Source organism: Acartia tonsa, chromosome 15, assembly GCF_053477335.1.
Source record: "Acartia tonsa isolate MP-2025a chromosome 15, ASM5347733v1, whole genome shotgun sequence".
Lineage (NCBI taxonomy): Eukaryota > Metazoa > Arthropoda > Copepoda > Calanoida > Acartiidae > Acartia > Acartia tonsa.
In genome coordinates, this window is record NC_137274.1 from 20,259,258 (window position 1) to 20,280,968 (window position 21,711).

General features: G+C 38.5%; 1 protein-coding gene across 1 annotated transcript in view; it reads left to right on the forward strand.

The window, feature by feature from the left end:
- The first annotated feature begins 12,667 nt into the window (after window positions 1-12,667).
- The window catches only part of LOC145306982 (paramyosin-like), a 30,622-nt gene continuing 21,578 nt past the window's right edge, over window positions 12,668-21,711 (forward strand). The window contains exons 1-3 of the mRNA XM_080149323.1: window positions 12,668-12,808; window positions 14,063-14,132; window positions 15,510-15,550. Coding sequence (XP_080005449.1) covers window positions 12,704-12,808; window positions 14,063-14,132; window positions 15,510-15,550 — 216 coding nt within the window. The 5' untranslated portion in view covers window positions 12,668-12,703. The remainder of the gene's footprint in view (window positions 12,809-14,062; window positions 14,133-15,509; window positions 15,551-21,711) is intronic.

Sequence of the window (21,711 nt, forward strand, 5' to 3'; positions counted from 1 at the left end):
GTGTCAAAAGTTTCAGCCACTGATTGTAATCTATTAATAGGATTATTATAAAGTTGTTACCCTTTCTAAATTGTACCTAAATTTCATAGTAATCATCATGTAAAGTTTGAAATCAATAGGATAATTTTATTTAACATGTCTATTTTAATAATCGTATCAATAAAAAAATGTTGTCAAAATATAGTTAAAAATCTGCATGTTTGAAATGGACATACGGACTTTCTTGTAACGATTATAGAGTTGCTATGCTTTTAAAATTGTACCTAACTGGCATAGGAATCATTATGCAAAGTTTGAAATCAATGGACATACGGACTTTCTGGTAATGATTATAGAGTTGCTACACTTTCTAAATTGTACCTAACTGTCATAGGAATCATCATGTAAAGTTTGAAATCGATAGGATGATTTAATTTCACAAGTCTTTTATAATAATCATATCAATAAAAACGTTGTCAAAATATAGTTAAAAATCTGCATGTTTAAAATGGACATACGGACTTTCTTGTAACGATTATAGAGTTGCTATGCTTTAAAAATTGTGTCTAACTGTCATAGGAATCATTATGCAAAATTTGAAATTAATGATTTTAATTTAACATGGCTAACTTAATAATAATATCAATAAAAAAATGTTGTCAAAATAAATTTAAAAATCATATTTTAAATGGACATACGGACTTTCTTGAAACAATTATAGAGTTGCTACGCTTTCATAGGAACAATTATGTAAGGTTTGAAATCATTAGGACAATTCTAACATTGCCAAATCAACGAAAATAGCTAACACTTTAGGACGGACAGACGGAGCAACCTTATTTTTAGAAATATGCCAAATAACATTTTAAAGATATTATGAATATCCTTTTACTAAAGTAACATGATGTCTTTTTGTCTGTGTACAAAAGGATCTCGCTAACCGATCGGTTTCTCCTTAACAGGGTAGCTTCTCATAGGTTCTGGGAAGGTTTATTATATATAACTACTTTGGGGAAGGGTATAACCACTTCACAAGAAAAAATCGCCCCTAGAAAAAAAATCCCCCCCCAAAAAAAACAATTTTTTTGGCAATTTTTTTTATCTTAAATTAAAAATGAGGGGGGAGGGTGAGGAAATTTAGTCTCTGGCAAAATTAAACCCAGAAAAAAATTGCTCATAATTATGAATTTAAAAAGTTTAACGTCATAAGGAAAGAAAATTTTTGTGGAGGGGGCATATTTTTCAAAGGGAGATTCACCTAATGGTTGTTTTCAACCCACAAAGAAAATAGCTTTAAACCACCAGAAGACCTTTAGGAACATTTCCTGAAAAGTAGAGCCTAAGAGGTTCAGCGGTTACCAAGATTTAGACAGACAGACATGTTTCTACTTTGTATTACCCTATTATATAAAGTATTAAATATATAATTACAGAACGCCATTAATTATTTATTAAATTTACCTGAGTTTAGAAGGGGGGGGGAGGGGTCAAGATTTAATTGCCTCCTATTGGTCACTGTTAAAAATTCTCTGCATAAATTATCAAAATCGTGCTTTCATTGGTTTAATTGGACTAAGGGTTAAACACAAAATGCCATTATTAGATAGATAGAAACCGGTTCTTTCTTACGTCCTGAAAATTATAGATAGATAGATAGATAGATGAATGGATAGAAAGATAGAAATTTATTGATAGATAGATAGATAGATACTTAGATGGATAGATAGATAGATATAAACCGGTTCTACTTACATAATAAAATTTACACAACTTTGTTTGCATGACATTTTTCTGTAGGTTCATTTAGTCAGCAATCTAAAGGTATAAGACAATGGGCGATAACTTGATGTACATCCTAAATGATGATAAACAAAAATGCCACTTCTTAGTGAGGAATTGAAAAGTTTTTTAATATCAACAATTTTGGTAATTAAGATAAAAATCCTTACTACTTTATATTATAGGATATTATATGTGTTTTTTAGTTGATTTCTATATTTTATTTTGTTGTATTTCTCTCTTTTTATCTCTTTTTAAAAGATAAGCTGTTTTAAAATAAGTGTCTTATGTTGGTCCCTTCTTTTATTTAGACTTGTTAGAATTGTCCTCTCTCTTTCACTCTTTATTATAACATATTTTGAGGTTTATCTGAAATAAAAATTAAGTTTGAAGATTTTCCAAAACAATTTTGACGGATTTCTTTATAAAAAATTATTTTGTAATGTAATTTCAAATTATCCTATTTGAAATTTTATATAACTTTCATAAGTAGATAGATAGACAGACAGATAGATAGATAGATAGATAGACATACAGATAGACAGATAGATAGACATATCGATGGATAGAATAATTATGAGTTCAAAGTTACTTTTTTTTGTTTGATATGTCTCTCTCTAGTATTATAGCTTTTTTCACTCTCTATCTTTCTCTTTTTCCTCTTTATCTCTTTCTCTTTTCGTTTTATATCTTTTGTTTGTTTCTCTCTCTCTGTGTCTCTTTCTCTCTCTTTCTCAATATTATTAACTTTCGTTTTCTTATTCTTTCTCTCTCTCTCTCTCTCTCTCTCAATATTATTAACTTTCGTTTTTGTTTTCTTATTCTTTCTCTTTATCTCTCTCTCTCTCTCTGTGTCTCTTTCTATCTCTCTCAATATTATTAACTTTCATTTTCGTTTTCTATTCTTTTTCTATCTCTCTGTCTCTTTCTCTCTCTCTCTTTCTATATCTTTGTTAATATTATTAACTTTCGTTTTCGTTTTCTTATTCTTTCTCTCTCTCTCTCTCTCTCTCTCTCTCTCTCTCTCTCTCTCTCTCTCTCTCTCTCTCTTTCTATCTCTTTGTTAATATTATTAACTTTCCTTTTCTATTCTTTAGCATTATGCTGTACAAGGAAGCATTATATTTGCCATAAGATGGTTTTAGGCTATTATTCTATATTAAAGACAATAAAAAGCAACTAGTTATAATATAAAAATTATGATAACCTATGATGAACATTGTAAGTATTAAAATTGTTGTAATATACATCACAATTATTTCTCCTAAAGTAAACTTTATGATATAGTCTATGCCTTTTGTAACTTTAACCTCTTTAAAGAAAGGATTAAAACCCGAAATAATAGAAAGATAATAATGTGTCCAAATTAGTGGTCAGTCTATAAAATGAGTCAACATGGTCTAATGGATAATTTTTAGTACATGTTATGTGCATTAGATGGACTTATATATATTTAGGTCGAAATCTATATAAGGTATAAAAATTATTAGCAACGTCCTATGTCTACATGTCAAGTTTGATAAAAATGTTTTGAGTATTATATAAAATTGATATAAAATGCATTTAGGGTCTTGAATTTAGTATAATATATCCTAATATTGTTTGTAAGATGATAAGTTTGTGTTTTGTATTGGTATAATAAAGCGAATCCTAACGGCAGATTTTTTTACTAATATATAGAGCCGAAAATTTGGTCTTGGTTGGCTGAGAGTAAATTCTCAATAGATATTGTAGAGTATTAGACTGATACAAAATGTGTTTCATATTTATTTAGGCAATTTTTTTATTGGCTTAAATTGATTAACATTATATATATATATATAAAAAAAACTTTATTTGATTTTTTTAAATTTAAATTTTTTTTTCTCTCTTTCTTTCTTTCTCATCCTCTCTCTCTCTCTCACTTTCTCTCCCCTACTCTCTCTGACTGCCTCTTTCCTTTCCTACCTCCCCCTTTCCCTCATTCATTTTAGTAACTGATTTTAAAAATTCAAATTTTTACCATAAAAATATTAATAATTTTTAGATTTTTAGACGCATTTTAACTCTCTACTTACGGTTAATATAACTCTTTCCCTGTTGCAGTTGTATTAATAAAATTTGACATATAGCTGATCAACTTATTGAACAAGCTATGGTTAAAACTACAACGCTCAGAATTGAAAACCGTGGCAATATTTCATTGCAAAGTCAACGCACTTTTATACGTTAATTTAGACGCATTTTAACTCTCTGCTTACGGCTAATATAACTCTTTTTCTGTTGCAGTTGTATTAATAAAATTTAATACATAGCTAATTAACTATAAGAACAATCTATGTTTAAAAGTACAACGCTCAGAATTGAAAAATACAGCAGATATTTCATTGCAAAGTCAACCCACTTTTAAAGGTTTAATAATCTTAAATCTTAAATTAAATGGTTCTAGGCTAATTTGTATAAAGATGTTACAAATAGAAAAAAAACAGTAACAAAAAAGATGATAAGAGCAAAGAATGAATAAATGGGTTAAGTAACGGGACAGAGTTTTTCTATATCTTACTAAATATAGCCTAAGTGCCCGAATGGCTTATAAAGCGGCTTAATTGTCTCTCTCTGGCTTGGTTTTGGACCCAGAGGTGTGATTTTTTGGCTGTGTGCCCACCTGTTGTCTGTCCTGACCTAGGTTAAGTAAGGGCCACTGTTCCAGTTGGAATCCAGCCTGTTTGTGACATGTTGCTACCTGAGAGATCGGGTTGGATGGCGGGAACGCCGCTTCCCAGCCAGGTTTTGCTGCTGGCCAGCCAAAGGCTTTTCTGGTATAATGCAGCCCACCTGTTGTCTGTCCTGCCCTAGGTTAGGTTAGGTTAAGTAACGGGACAGAGTTTTTCTATATCTTACTAAATATAGCCTAAGTGCCCGAATGGCTTATAAAGCGGCTTAATTGTCTCTCTCTGGCTTGGTTTTGGACCCAGAGGTGTGATTTTTTGGCTGTGTGCCCACCTGTTGTCTGTCCTGACCTAAGTTAAGTAAGGGCCACTGTTCCAGTTGGAATCCAGCCTGTTTGTGACATGTTGCTACCTGAGAGATCGGGTTGGATGGCGGGAACGCCGCTTCCCAGCCAGGTTTATATAGCCTAAGTGCCCGAATGGCTTATAAAGCGGCTTAATTGTCTCTCTCTGGCTTGGTTTTGGACCCAGAGGTGTGATTTTTTGGCTGTGTGCCCACCTGTTGTCTGTCCTGACCTAGGTTAAGTAAGGGCCACTGTTCCAGTTGGAATCCAGCCTGTTTGTGACATGTTGCTACCTGAGAGATCGGGTTGGATGGCGGGAACGCCGCTTCCCAGCCAGGTTTTGCTGCTGGCCAGCCAAAGGCTTTTCTGGTATAATGCAGCCCACCTGTTGTCTGTCCTGCCCTAGGTTAGGTTAGGTTAAGTAACGGGACAGAGTTTTTCTATATCTTACTAAATATAGCCTAAGTGCCCGAATGGCTTATAAAGCGGCTTAATTGTCTCTCTCTGGCTTGGTTTTGGACCCAGAGGTGTGATTTTTTGGCTGTGTGCCCACCTGTTGTCTGTCCTGACCTAAGTTAAGTAAGGGCCACTGTTCCAGTTGGAATCCAGCCTGTTTGTGACATGTTGCTACCTGAGAGATCGGGTTGGATGGCGGGAACGCCGCTTCCCAGCCAGGTTTATATAGCCTAAGTGCCCGAATGGCTTATAAAGCGGCTTAATTGTCTCTCTCTGGCTTGGTTTTGGACCCAGAGGTGTGATTTTTTGGCTGTGTGCCCACCTGTTGTCTGTCCTGACCTAGGTTAAGTAAGGGCCACTGTTCCAGTTGGAATCCAGCCTGTTTGTGACATGTTGCTACCTGAGAGATCGGGTTGGATGGCGGGAACGCCGCTTCCCAGCCAGGTTTTGCTGCTGGCCAGCCAAAGGCTTTTCTGGTATAATGCAGCCCACCTGTTGTCTGTCCTGCCCTAGGTTAGGTTAGGTTAAGTAACGGGACACAGTTTTTCTATATCTTACTAAATATAGCCTAAGTGCCCGAATGGCTTATAAAGCGGCTTAATTGTCTCTCTCTGGCTTGGTTTTGGACCCAGAGGTGTGATTTTTTGGCTGTGTGCCCACCTGTTGTCTGTCCTGACCTAGGTTAAGTAAGGGCCACTGTTCCAGTTGGAATCCAGCCTGTTTGTGACATGTTGCTACCTGAGAGATCGGGTTGTATGGCGGGAACGCCGCTTCCCAGCCAGGTTTTGCTGCTGGCCAGCCAAAGGCTTTTCTGGTATAATGCAGCCCACCTGTTGTCTGTCCTGCCCTAGGTTAGGTTAGGTTAAGTAACGGGACACAGTTTTTCTATATCTTACTAAATATAGCCTAAGTGCCCGAATGGCTTATAAAGCGGCTTAATTGTCTCTCTCTGGCTTGGTTTTGGACCCAGAGGTGTGATTTTTTGGCTGTGTGCCCACCTGTTGTCTGTCCTGACCTAGGTTAAGTAAGGGCCACTGTTCCAGTTGGAATCCAGCCTGTTTGTGACATGTTGCTACCTGAGAGATCGGGTTGGATGGCGGGAACGCCGCTTCCCAGCCAGGTTTTGCTGCTGGCCAGCCAAAGGCTTTTCTGGTATAATGCAGCCCACCTGTTGTCTGTCCTGCCCTAGGTTAGGTTAGGTTAAGTAACGGGACACAGTTTTTCTATATCTTACTAAATATAGCCTAAGTGCCCGAATGGCTTATAAAGCGGCTTAATTGTCTCTCTCTGGCTTGGTTTTGGACCCAGAGGTGTGATTTTTTGGCTGTGTGCCCACCTGTTGTCTGTCCTGACCTAGGTTAAGTAAGGGCCACTGTTCCAGTTGGAATCCAGCCTGTTTGTGACATGTTGCTACCTGAGAGATCGGGTTGGATGGCGGGAACGCCGCTTCCCAGCCAGGTTTTGCTGCTGGCCAGCCAAAGGCTTTTCTGGTATAATGCAGCCCACCTGTTGTCTGTCCTGCCCTAGGTTAGGTTAGGTTAAGTAACGGGACACAGTTTTTCTATATCTTACTAAATATAGCCTAAGTGCCCGAATGGCTTATAAAGCGGCTTAATTGTCTCTCTCTGGCTTGGTTTTGGACCCAGAGGTGTGATTTTTTGGCTGTGTGCCCACCTGTTGTCTGTCCTGACCTAGGTTAAGTAAGGGCCACTGTTCCAGTTGGAATCCAGCCTGTTTGTGACATGTTGCTACCTGAGAGATCGGGTTGGATGGCGGGAACGCCGCTTCCCAGCCAGGTTTTGCTGCTGGCCAGCCAAAGGCTTTTCTGGTATAATGCAGCCCACCTGTTGTCTGTCCTGCCCTAGGTTAGGTTAGGTTAAGTAACGGGACACAGTTTTTCTATATCTTACTAAATATAGCCTAAGTGCCCGAATGGCTTATAAAGCGGCTTAATTGTCTCTCTCTGGCTTGGTTTTGGACCCAGAGGTGTGATTTTTTGGCTGTGTGCCCACCTGTTGTCTGTCCTGACCTAGGTTAAGTAAGGGCCACTGTTCCAGTTGGAATCCAGCCTGTTTGTGACATGTTGCTACCTGAGAGATCGGGTTGGATGGCGGGAACGCCGCTTCCCAGCCAGGTTTTGCTGCTGGCCAGCCAAAGGCTTTTCTGGTATAATGCAGCCCACCTGTTGTCTGTCCTGCCCTAGGTTAGGTTAGGTTAAGTAACGGGACACAGTTTTTCTATATCTTACTAAATATAGCCTAAGTGCCCGAATGGCTTATAAAGCGGCTTAATTGTCTCTCTCTGGCTTGGTTTTGGACCCAGAGGTGTGATTTTTTGGCTGTGTGCCCACCTGTTGTCTGTCCTGACCTAGGTTAAGTAAGGGCCACTGTTCCAGTTGGAATCCAGCCTGTTTGTGACATGTTGCTACCTGAGAGATCGGGTTGGATGGCGGGAACGCCGCTTCCCAGCCAGGTTTTGCTGCTGGCCAGCCAAAGGCTTTTCTGGTATAATGCAGCCCACCTGTTGTCTGTCCTGCCCTAGGTTAGGTTAGGTTAAGTAACGGGACACAGTTTTTCTATATCTTACTAAATATAGCCTAAGTGCCCGAATGGCTTATAAAGCGGCTTAATTGTCTCTCTCTGGCTTGGTTTTGGACCCAGAGGTGTGATTTTTTGGCTGTGTGCCCACCTGTTGTCTGTCCTGACCTAGGTTAAGTAAGGGCCACTGTTCCAGTTGGAATCCAGCCTGTTTGTGACATGTTGCTACCTGAGAGATCGGGTTGGATGGCGGGAACGCCGCTTCCCAGCCAGGTTTTGCTGCTGGCCAGCCAAAGGCTTTTCTGGTATAATGCAGCCCACCTGTTGTCTGTCCTGCCCTAGGTTAGGTTAGGTTAAGTAACGGGACACAGTTTTTCTATATCTTACTAAATATAGCCTAAGTGCCCGAATGGCTTATAAAGCGGCTTAATTGTCTCTCTCTGGCTTGGTTTTGGACCCAGAGGTGTGATTTTTTGGCTGTGTGCCCACCTGTTGTCTGTCCTGACCTAGGTTAAGTAAGGGCCACTGTTCCAGTTGGAATCCAGCCTGTTTGTGACATGTTGCTACCTGAGAGATCGGGTTGGATGGCGGGAACGCCGCTTCCCAGCCAGGTTTTGCTGCTGGCCAGCCAAAGGCTTTTCTGGTATAATGCAGCCCACCTGTTGTCTGTCCTGCCCTAGGTTAGGTTAGGTTAAGTAACGGGACACAGTTTTTCTATATCTTACTAAATATAGCCTAAGTGCCCGAATGGCTTATAAAGCGGCTTAATTGTCTCTCTCTGGCTTGGTTTTGGACCCAGAGGTGTGATTTTTTGGCTGTGTGCCCACCTGTTGTCTGTCCTGACCTAGGTTAAGTAAGGGCCACTGTTCCAGTTGGAATCCAGCCTGTTTGTGACATGTTGCTACCTGAGAGATCGGGTTGGATGGCGGGAACGCCGCTTCCCAGCCAGGTTTTGCTGCTGGCCAGCCAAAGGCTTTTCTGGTATAATGCAGCCCACCTGTTGTCTGTCCTGCCCTAGGTTAGGTTAGGTTAAGTAACGGGACACAGTTTTTCTATATCTTACTAAATATAGCCTAAGTGCCCGAATGGCTTATAAAGCGGCTTAATTGTCTCTCTCTGGCTTGGTTTTGGACCCAGAGGTGTGATTTTTTGGCTGTGTGCCCACCTGTTGTCTGTCCTGACCTAGGTTAAGTAAGGGCCACTGTTCCAGTTGGAATCCAGCCTGTTTGTGACATGTTGCTACCTGAGAGATCGGGTTGGATGGCGGGAACGCCGCTTCCCAGCCAGGTTTTGCTGCTGGCCAGCCAAAGGCTTTTCTGGTATAATGCAGCCCACCTGTTGTCTGTCCTGCCCTAGGTTAGGTTAGGTTAAGTAACGGGACACAGTTTTTCTATATCTTACTAAATATAGCCTAAGTGCCCGAATGGCTTATAAAGCGGCTTAATTGTCTCTCTCTGGCTTGGTTTTGGACCCAGAGGTGTGATTTTTTGGCTGTGTGCCCACCTGTTGTCTGTCCTGACCTAGGTTAAGTAAGGGCCACTGTTCCAGTTGGAATCCAGCCTGTTTGTGACATGTTGCTACCTGAGAGATCGGGTTGGATGGCGGGAACGCCGCTTCCCAGCCAGGTTTTGCTGCTGGCCAGCCAAAGGCTTTTCTGGTATAATGCAGCCCACCTGTTGTCTGTCCTGCCCTAGGTTAGGTTAGGTTAAGTAACGGGACACAGTTTTTCTATATCTTACTAAATATAGCCTAAGTGCCCGAATGGCTTATAAAGCGGCTTAATTGTCTCTCTCTGGCTTGGTTTTGGACCCAGAGGTGTGATTTTTTGGCTGTGTGCCCACCTGTTGTCTGTCCTGACCTAGGTTAAGTAAGGGCCACTGTTCCAGTTGGAATCCAGCCTGTTTGTGACATGTTGCTACCTGAGAGATCGGGTTGGATGGCGGGAACGCCGCTTCCCAGCCAGGTTTTGCTGCTGGCCAGCCAAAGGCTTTTCTGGTATAATGCAGCCCACCTGTTGTCTGTCCTGCCCTAGGTTAGGTTAGGTTAAGTAACGGGACACAGTTTTTCTATATCTTACTAAATATAGCCTAAGTGCCCGAATGGCTTATAAAGCGGCTTAATTGTCTCTCTCTGGCTTGGTTTTGGACCCAGAGGTGTGATTTTTTGGCTGTGTGCCCACCTGTTGTCTGTCCTGACCTAGGTTAAGTAAGGGCCACTGTTCCAGTTGGAATCCAGCCTGTTTGTGACATGTTGCTACCTGAGAGATCGGGTTGGATGGCGGGAACGCCGCTTCCCAGCCAGGTTTTGCTGCTGGCCAGCCAAAGGCTTTTCTGGTATAATGCAGCCCACCTGTTGTCTGTCCTGCCCTAGGTTAGGTTAGGTTAAGTAACGGGACACAGTTTTTCTATATCTTACTAAATATAGCCTAAGTGCCCGAATGGCTTATAAAGCGGCTTAATTGTCTCTCTCTGGCTTGGTTTTGGACCCAGAGGTGTGATTTTTTGGCTGTGTGCCCACCTGTTGTCTGTCCTGACCTAGGTTAAGTAAGGGCCACTGTTCCAGTTGGAATCCAGCCTGTTTGTGACATGTTGCTACCTGAGAGATCGGGTTGGATGGCGGGAACGCCGCTTCCCAGCCAGGTTTTGCTGCTGGCCAGCCAAAGGCTTTTCTGGTATAATGCAGCCCACCTGTTGTCTGTCCTGCCCTAGGTTAGGTTAGGTTAAGTAACGGGACACAGTTTTTCTATATCTTACTAAATATAGCCTAAGTGCCCGAATGGCTTATAAAGCGGCTTAATTGTCTCTCTCTGGCTTGGTTTTGGACCCAGAGGTGTGATTTTTTGGCTGTGTGCCCACCTGTTGTCTGTCCTGACCTAGGTTAAGTAAGGGCCACTGTTCCAGTTGGAATCCAGCCTGTTTGTGACATGTTGCTACCTGAGAGATCGGGTTGGATGGCGGGAACGCCGCTTCCCAGCCAGGTTTTGCTGCTGGCCAGCCAAAGGCTTTTCTGGTATAATGCAGCCCACCTGTTGTCTGTCCTGCCCTAGGTTAGGTTAGGTTAAGTAACGGGACACAGTTTTTCTATATCTTACTAAATATAGCCTAAGTGCCCGAATGGCTTATAAAGCGGCTTAATTGTCTCTCTCTGGCTTGGTTTTGGACCCAGAGGTGTGATTTTTTGGCTGTGTGCCCACCTGTTGTCTGTCCTGACCTAGGTTAAGTAAGGGCCACTGTTCCAGTTGGAATCCAGCCTGTTTGTGACATGTTGCTACCTGAGAGATCGGGTTGGATGGCGGGAACGCCGCTTCCCAGCCAGGTTTTGCTGCTGGCCAGCCAAAGGCTTTTCTGGTATAATGCAGCCCACCTGTTGTCTGTCCTGCCCTAGGTTAGGTTAGGTTAAGTAACGGGACACAGTTTTTCTATATCTTACTAAATATAGCCTAAGTGCCCGAATGGCTTATAAAGCGGCTTAATTGTCTCTCTCTGGCTTGGTTTTGGACCCAGAGGTGTGATTTTTTGGCTGTGTGCCCACCTGTTGTCTGTCCTGACCTAGGTTAAGTAAGGGCCACTGTTCCAGTTGGAATCCAGCCTGTTTGTGACATGTTGCTACCTGAGAGATCGGGTTGGATGGCGGGAACGCCGCTTCCCAGCCAGGTTTTGCTGCTGGCCAGCCAAAGGCTTTTCTGGTATAATGCAGCCCACCTGTTGTCTGTCCTGCCCTAGGTTAGGTTAGGTTAAGTAACGGGACACAGTTTTTCTATATCTTACTAAATATAGCCTAAGTGCCCGAATGGCTTATAAAGCGGCTTAATTGTCTCTCTCTGGCTTGGTTTTGGACCCAGAGGTGTGATTTTTTGGCTGTGTGCCCACCTGTTGTCTGTCCTGACCTAGGTTAAGTAAGGGCCACTGTTCCAGTTGGAATCCAGCCTGTTTGTGACATGTTGCTACCTGAGAGATCGGGTTGGATGGCGGGAACGCCGCTTCCCAGCCAGGTTTTGCTGCTGGCCAGCCAAAGGCTTTTCTGGTATAATGCAGCCCACCTGTTGTCTGTCCTGCCCTAGGTTAGGTTAGGTTAAGTAACGGGACAGAGTTTTTCTATATCTTACTAAATATAGCCTAAGTGCCCGAATGGCTTATAAAGCGGCTTAATTGTCTCTCTCTGGCTTGGTTTTGGACCCAGAGGTGTGATTTTTTGGCTGTGTGCCCACCTGTTGTCTGTCCTGACCTAGGTTAAGTAAGGGCCACTGTTCCAGTTGGAATCCAGCCTGTTTGTGACATGTTGCTACCTGAGAGATCGGGTTGGATGGCGGGAACGCCGCTTCCCAGCCAGGTTTATATAGCCTAAGTGCCCGAATGGCTTATAAAGCGGCTTAATTGTCTCTCTCTGGCTTGGTTTTGGACCCAGAGGTGTGATTTTTTGGCTGTGTGCCCACCTGTTGTCTGTCCTGACCTAGGTTAAGTATATTTTATATCCACTGAAAGCTGTTTATAATACAATGCGAGAAATTACTATTATCTAGTGCTTTCATAACAAAAATAAAAAATAAACAATTCTTTAATTTTTCAGGGTGTCAGGGCCATCTCTCGCCATCTCCGCCTCTAGTTCTTTTTGCAAGGAAATTGCAATTAAATGCTACAAAAATATTTACAACACCTTATTTTCATCTGAGAAGAAACAAAGGGTATTGTTACTTGCGTGGTAACTCCTTTTAAGGGGCATTTCGTCATATTTCACAGAAGCTTTTTCCCTATTTCTAGCCCCTGTGGAGCGCTCTAACCCTGCAGGGCGATCACTTAACCCAACCTTACCTAACCAAACCTAGAATAACCTATCATAAACTACTGTGAAAATATGATGAACCGCCCCTTAAGAGGCATTGCCACAAAAAGGACTATACCCAAAACATAAAAAAAACCATGTAAAGCAAATTAAAATTAACAATTTTTTTTCATTTTTCAGGATGTCAGGGCGTGCTCTCGCCATCTCCGCCTCTGCCAGAGGCATGGCAGAAGACTCTTCTTCCTCCTCTCGTATGAGGAAAACGACCAAGACCATGATTATGAAGGCGAGAAAGTTTCTACCACATTGTTCAAAACTAGAGCTGGATCTTTAAATCATTCTTTAAATCTTTAAATCCTAGAGCCCTTTAAGGACACTTGAAATAGGGGGGTGGGGGAGTTACCCTCCTCTTTTTCAATTTTAGTGAAGCTTTTTATAGTGCCTATAAAAAATAAAAAAATTACGTCATACAATACAAATGACCAATGATAGTCCAATACACAGACTAAATTACCAATGGCAGGACTGTACATTTTTTAATTTACCAATGGTAGGCCAGTATGATATTATTTTTATTGGCACTATAAAAAGGCTTCAATTTTAGTTTTTTAAAAGAAAGAGTATACACATTTTTACTGCTGTTTCATTTTTTTCAAGGGATAGTGGTTGTACCCTCCCCCAAATGTCTATATAATGAAGCAAAAAAGACTTACATACCAAGGACATTCAAATGTTTTGTTTTGGGAATGTAAATTTTATTGGGGGTGGGGGGGACATATTTTTTCTCGTATTCATTTGAATCCGGTGGATAGGAACCGGTTTTCGTGAATACGAAAAAACTATGTCTAGCATCGTATTATATCCAGTTAACTACGAATATAGAAATGTACAATCATAAGATTAAAACTATTTTTTTTAGCCGGTGCCTTCGGCACCACGGGGCTAAAAAAAACTAGTTTTAATCTTATAATTGTACATTCTATATCCGCGGAAAGCCGTTTATAATACGATAAGAGAAATAACTATTATCCCTCATTGTACTTCAACTTTAGGCATCTAAGACCTTAGTTGAGAAAGCAAATTATGTATAAATTTTTTGTAATATTGCACTTACAGCAATAGATTTCCAAATTAGAAAGTTTCTACCGCAAAAAAGAGGGCTAAATAATCTTATGTTTGTATAATTTCATGTTCATAGAAAACTGGATATAATACAATGCAATACATAACTTTTCAGTATGGCTAAGAACCCACTGGATACTAATCAATTTTGGGGCAATAAGGGAAATAACTATTGTTACTTACTGAGCAACACAGGGGCTGCTATTCAGCCAAATAATTCCAATTGAAATTGATGCAAATTTTTTTATTTTGTTGGGGTAAAGTTGATGTTTAACTAGTTTTTTAATGAAACTGAAGTGGAGAAGTGGAGAAAAGGGAGTCGTGGGGAAATTTTCCTTTAGAATTGTTTGTCAGAATCACATTCCCTTTTCCCCATGAAAACTACATGGTAGAAACTTACTTGTGTGTGTGTGTGTAGACCGATGCCGACGGCAAAGTAACGACCCACACTGACTACAAGGTGGAAGGCTCTGGTTCATCCGAATCAGGTAGGAATACGACATTTTATAATGGGTAGGAATGCGACATTTTAGAATGGGTAGGAATACGACATTTTATAATGGGTAGGAATGCGACATTTTAGAATGGGTAGGAATACGACATTTTAGAATGGGTAGGAATACGACATTTTAGAATGGGTAGGAATACGACATTTTAAAATGGGTAGGAATACGACATTTTGAATTATGTAGGAATACGACATTTGATAATAGGTGATAATACGACTGTTCATAATAGGTAGGAATACGACATTTTAGAATGGGTAGGAATACGACATTTTAGAATGGGTAGGAATACGACATTATGAATCAGGTAAGAATAATAAGAATTTTACCTAATTTTACATTCACCTAATGGGTTTTACCATGAGTCGGGACTGCCATTTACACATCCAGCAAATTTACAGTGGATGTGTTTTCGCCAGTGCAATGGATGTATTTATGACAAACTTAATTTTTACTGTGTAAATGACAGTAAAATCGATTCTCTTTCCATAAATACATCCAACACTGGCAAAAACACATCCAATATTTTTATACATATTTAAATGTATACTGCCTATTATTGGTCATTTGTTTTGTATGACGTCATTTTTTGGCTTTATCATCATTTTCATGTTGTCATCCTTAAATTGGTCCTATGACAAACGCAGGAGTCCCAAACGCAGGAGTAAACAAACGCAGGAGTGGACACTTAACCTAACCTAACCTATTTTAGACCCTCTTTTAGTATTTTTTCAATGTCTAACCCCTGCGGGAGGCTTATTTGTACATTCATATCTTAACCTAACCTAATCTGTATAGAAATACTTAATTGAATTAATATTTTAACACTCCTGCGTTTGTCCACTCCTGCGTTTGGGACTCCTGCGTTTGTCCTGGAACCCTTAAATTAATCAAACGCGATTTTAAAGTCAAACTGACTAAAATGGTGTCAGTCTATTTACGATTAGAATCTTATTGTATTGATAATTGCCAAAGTTTTTAAACCCACGATAAATTTGCCACCTCCAACAACAAATTTGGACATCCTTGTTTCATATTGTAACCCTGGTTTTAGGCTATTTTGAGAAATATTTGAAAGAAAATACAAAAATCTATCTATCTATCTATCTATCTATCTATTTATCTATATATATATCTATCTATCTATATCTATCTATCTATCTATCTATCTATCTATCTATCTATCTATCTATCTATCTATCTATCTATCTATCTATCTATCTATCTATCTATCTATCTATCTATCTATCTATCTATCTATCTATCTATCTATCTATCTATCTATCTATCTATCTATCTATCTATCTATCTATCTGTATAAATTTTAATTATTGATTGATTGATTGTAAATAATTTCAGCGGCATTCCGGCGCTATGAGGAACAGATTCGCGTCCTTCAGGTTAGTAATCCGCTGGATTAGAACCGGTTCTAAGCATGCTATCCGCATCATATCCGCGGAAAGTTGTCTATAATACGATATGATAATAAAACATATACAAGGATAAATATATTTCCATTATGGCTTCGAAACCGATTAATATCCGCTGGATTAGAACCGGTTCTAAGTAATTCTATAAAATCATGTATCTTATCGTATTATATTCAGTATTATTAAAAAAAATAGAATAAAACTGGTTAGATGAATAGATAGATATATAGATAATTAGAGGGATAGATAGATATTAAGTATATAGATAGATAGATAGAAGGATAGAAAAATGGTTAGATTGATGGATAGATAGACAGATAGATAGAAACTAAAAATTTTCTCAGCCGTCTATCTTAAATAACATGCGAGAAATCATTTTTCCCATGGCGGACGGACGGACATTTCGAATTATTAAGTAGCTAAAACCCTGAAACGATAGGACAAATGTACATGAACACTTTTAAGTAAAATTTGTTGCAAAACTGCATAAATACAGGATACTGTTTATGGACATATTTATATTTTAGGACTCGATTATAGAGATGCTTTGCTTATTTTTTTATACCTGGTGGTAATAGAAATCAGTATTCCAAAAATCAGATAATTATAAAATGCAAAAATTTGTGGTCAAAAAAGTTAAAAATTAGCATGTTTTAAATGAATGTACGGACTTTCTGGTTACGATTATAGAGTTGCTACGCTTTCTAAATTGTACCCTATTGCTATTGGAAGCAGAATGCAAAGTTTAAAATCGATAGGACAATTTTAGGGAATAGTCCCTTTCGTAACATCGCACCTATAAGTGTCGGTTCGTCGTATTTTTAAAATGGCTTTTTATAGGTTATTTTAGGTTAGGTTAGGTTATATTGGGTTAGGTGATTGCCCCACAGGGTTAGTTAATTGTCCCTGCAGGGGCTAGAAATAGGAGAAAAGCTACTGTGAAAAACACGAAAAATCTCCCCATAAGGTGCGATGTTACGAAAGGGACTATACCCCAATTCTAACATGTCTAAATTACCGAAAAAAGCTATCCGTTACGGACGGAAAGACCGACCCTATAATTATAGAAAAGATTCTCCTAAGAAAAAATAAGTGTTACAAAAAAACACAAAAAGGATTAATTGAAAATAAAGAAAAAAATCTGGCCAAAAATTTCATTGTCTGCTAGATTTGCAAAAAAAAAAAAAAAAACAATTTTGTCCATTAAAATAAAGTAACAGGATGTTTGTCTGTTTGTGTGTTTGTACCGAAGGATCTCGCTAACTGCTGAACCGATCGGGTTCTCCTTGACAGGGTAGCTTCTCATAGGTCCCGGGAAGGTATATTTAGAATTTATATATATATATATATATTTATAGAGAAATTATATAACAAATCTACATTCAGTTACTTAAAAAAATCAAGTTTGGGGATTTTAATAGATAATAATTTGAGGGGGGTGGGATAATTTAAACTTATTGTCGTTTTTTTAAATTTTCATTATTAGATTTTCGCTGTTTCAAAATTAATAGATTAAGAAAAACGTTCCAATAAGTATAAAAAAATCTTCGAATATATTTTCGTTTTATTTTTATAGTTTTACATTAAAAAAAAAAAATTCGGGTATAGTCCCCTTCGTGGCAACGCCTCTTCAGGGGTGTTTCATCGTATTTTCCCAGTAGCTTTTCCCCTATTTCTGGGGGCTCTAACCCTGCGGGGCCAATTGCTAACCCTACGGGGCAAAAACCTAATCTAATCTACCAAAAGCTACTGTGAAAATACGACAAAACGCCCCTTAAGAGGCGTAGCCTCTAAAGGGACTATAGCCAAAAATTCTCCATTTTAAACATTAATGCCCTAACAGCGGACGTACGTAACGTCTAAACTCTGGAGAAGCTTTGATCTAAAAGTCGGCACAACAAAAATAAATTAACGGATTACAAAAATAAAAATGGCAACGACCTTGTTTTTTTTAAAATTAGAACAGAGGCCGTGATTCAGAACATTTATTTATAGCAACGTATTATAGACAGCTTTCCACGTGTAGGAAAATAATAAATTAAAACCAGTTTTGTTAGCCCCAAGAGGCCAAAGACCAGGACTAACAAAATTGTTATAAATTTTATGATTTTTAATTTAATATTCTTGATAAATCGTCTGTAAATGCGATGCTATACATGATCTTTCAGGAAGGCTGAGAACCGGTTCTTATCCAGCGGATATTAATCGGTTTTGAAGCCATACTGGAAAATTAATTCCTTTTGAAATTGCAGAAAATTTGGATATTTTTGAGGGGTATAACTTAAAAATTACTTAAGGGAGGGTGGGGGGAGGGGATTAATTAACACCCAAAATTTAATTTTCAATTAATCCTCATCCTTATATAAAAGTAACAGGGTGTAGCAATATTGTTCCCCTTTACAAGTAAGCTTCTGAAAGGTCCAGGGTAGGTTTATAGCTATTTTGTGGAAGGATATCTCCACCCTTACCATAAAAATACCAACCAAATTTTATGTAAAATGGGGGGAGGGGGCAATTTTTTTGAATGCGAGATCTTAAGCTTCCGACGGACGGACAAACAGACAGATATTATACTACTTTTTCAGGGATCTAAAGGGATAAGATAATGTGCATCCCCAATGATGATACACAAAATTATCCCTCTGTAGATTAGAATTAGTGGTAGAAATATTTAAACACTCAACTTAATGAAACAATCAAATTTAACAAATAAGAAAACATTGTTATAAAACTTTGGGAACTAGTGTAATTAACAGCCCATTGTTCCCTCTCTCTGAATTTTGTTTGCTTTTGGTATTGTTTTATTTCACTACAATGACCTATTAACCAATAGCAATGCTTTATTTTGTCACGTGGCTAAAAATCAGCTAATAGGATGCCTTTATATTTATCGCATGAATAAATATCAACCAATAGCAGGGCTTTATTTTGTGACACGTGACTAAAAATCAGCCAATAGGATGCCTTTATATTTATCATATGAATCAATATCAACCAATAGCAGGGCTCTATTTTGTCACGTGGCTAAAAATCAGCCAATGGAATTTGGGTATTGTTATCCTTGTTTTGTTTTAACTTCAAGAAAGTATTTCACTACAATGACAGACTATATACTTACTAGAGAACTCAGGGAGGGAGGGGACAATGAACTGTTTATTACACTAGTCCCCAAAGTTTTATAATAACGTTTTCTTAATCGTTGGCTTTACTACTTTGGGGAATTTATGTTGAGTGTACGCAATCGCTTCAACCTCTTACAGATGGGGTAATTTTGTGTGTCATCATTGGGGATGTACATCAATTTAAGGGCCATTGTCTTATCCCTTTAGATCCCTGATATTTGCTGACTAGAGAACTTAAAAACAAAATATAAAAGAATTTTTGGGAGAAAAAAATGCTCGAAAAAATGCTTTTAGGTGGTCAGTGAGTTTTAAGAAAGTAAAAAACAAGGATGACAACATACATAAGTAGCGAAGCACCATACAAATAAATAATGGATAGACATACGGACAATGTGATATAAAGAGCAGTTGTTCAGTATATATAATTTCATATCTGTTTTAATATTTATATTTTTGACGCATTACTCATACGGACGGACTAAGTAAGTTACTGAGCTGGATCTTTAAATCATTTTAGTGGTGCGCCAGATCAGGGTGAGCCAACTTTCCACCAATGAGAGCACAGCATTTTATGATATGCCGCGCTGTGATTGGCTGAAATTCGGCGCACCCCGATTTGGCTTACCACTAGAATGCTTTAAAGATCCGGCTCTGCTCATTGTTGTAAAGAATCTACACCTGAAAAATCAGACGTCTATCTTCAATAGAAGCCGAGAAAATTAAGTTTTCCCATAACGTTACGGACATACAGACAGACAGTAATAATAAATTAAAGAGTGGCTTGGCTTTTAAAAGTTAATTGTAAAAATAAGCATTTTTCTGGTGTCGAAATTTAAGCTTTTTTACAAGTCATTTATGTCGGTTTATTTGTCTGTCTATATGTCTGTCTGTCCGTCTGTTTGTCTGTTTGTCTGTCTGTCTATATGTCTGTTTGTCTGTCTGTCGGTGTGATTAATTTGTTTCAACACCCTTTAAACAACTTTATTTTATTTCTTTCAATCTCTCTTTTTCTCTCTCTTTCTTTCTCTCTCTCTCTCTCTCTCTCTCTCTCTCTCTCTCTCTCTCTCTCTCTCTCTCTCTCTCTCTCTCTCTCTCTCTCTCTCTCGTTTCTCTTTTTTTTTCTCTCTCTCTCTCTCTCGTTTCTCTCTCTTTTTTTCTCTTTCTTAATAACTTTGGGGACTTTCCTTAAGTTTTGATTTATCGGCCATTGTCTTTTCCCTTTAGATCCCTGAGTTATATATATTTATTTATAGCATCGTATTATAGACAGCTATCCGCGGACATTATACGGATAGTATGACCGAGAACTGGTCCTAATACAGCGGATATTTACAATTAGATGGTATTTACCCAAAATTTTATAGTTGTACCCAAAATTTATACTGGTACCCAAAGTTTTATACTGGTACCCAAAGTTTTATACTGGTACCCAAAGTTTTATACTGGTACCCAAAGTTTTATACTGATACCCAAAGTTTTATACTGGTACCCAAAGTTTTATACTGGTACCCAAAGTTTTATACTGATACCCAAAGTTTAAACTGGTACCCAAAGTTTTAAACTGATACCTAAAGTTTTATACTGGTACCCAAAGTTTTATACTGGTACCCAAAGTTTTATACTGGTACCCAAAGTTTTATACTGGTATCCAAAGTTTTATACTGGTACCCAAAGTTTTATACTGGTACCCAAAGTTTTATAATGGTACCCAAAGTTGTATACAGGTACCCAAAGTTTTTTACTGGTACCCAAAGTTTTATACTGGTACCCAAAGTTTTATACTGGTACCCAAAGTTTTATACTGGTACCCAAAGTTTTATACTTGTACCCAAAGTTTTATACTGGTACCCAAAGTTTTATATTGGTACCCAAAGTTTTATACTGGTTTTCAAAGTTTTATACTGGTACCCAAAGTTTTATACTAGTACCCAAAGTTTTATACTGGTACCCAAACATCTATCCCTACAACCCTGGGTTGTGACCGTATGTTTTCTAACTCTGAGCTAAGAAACATAAAAATAGATTTTTGAGGGCTTAGGGAAAGCAAACGCCTGTACTAACAAACAGACAGACAGACAAACAATCAGAATAAACAGGGATCTAAAGGGATAAGACAATAGCCGATAAATTGATGTACATCCCCCATAATGATACACAAAATTATCCCTTATGTAGATTACACTTAGTGGTTGAAACGTTTGAACCCTCAACTTGATTAACCAACCAATCAAAATTTACTAAAATACCCCAAAGTTGTTGGTCCAACAAAATAAGAAAACATTAATATAAACTTTGGGGACTAGTGTAATAAACTAATAAACAGCCTACATCTGAACAATAGCCGTTAACGAGATTTTACTGGAAATACATACACACACACACAAACACACACACACACACATTTACACATCCTGTTACTATATTTTGTTTTCTACAAAAAGTTGGCTGGAAAAAAATTAGAAAGCTGGGCAGCCTACCACGGATGGAGGGAGGGAGGGGACATTGGACTGTTTATTACACTAGTCCCCAAAGTCTTATAATAACTAATTATCTAAGTCGTTGGCTCAACAATCTTGAGAACTTATATTGAATTTTCATTTAGTTTAATGTCCCAAAAAGGGGTATTTTTGTGTATTACCATTACATTAATTTATCAGTCATTGTCTTATCCCTTTATATCCCTGACAGTATAGCATAGCCTCACTTTTTGAAGGCTGCTGCAATATTTTAACATTAACTAGAATAACAATTTTCATAGATAGATAGATAGATAGATAGATAGATAGATAGATAGATAGATAGATAGATAGATAGATAGATGGATAGATGGATAGATGGATAGATGGATAGATGGATAGATGGATAGATGGATAGATGGATAGATGGATAGATAGATAGATAGATAGATAGATAGATAGATAGATAGATAGATAGATAGATAGATAGATAGATAGATAGATAGATAGATAGATAGATAGATAGATAGATAGATAGATAGATAGATAGATA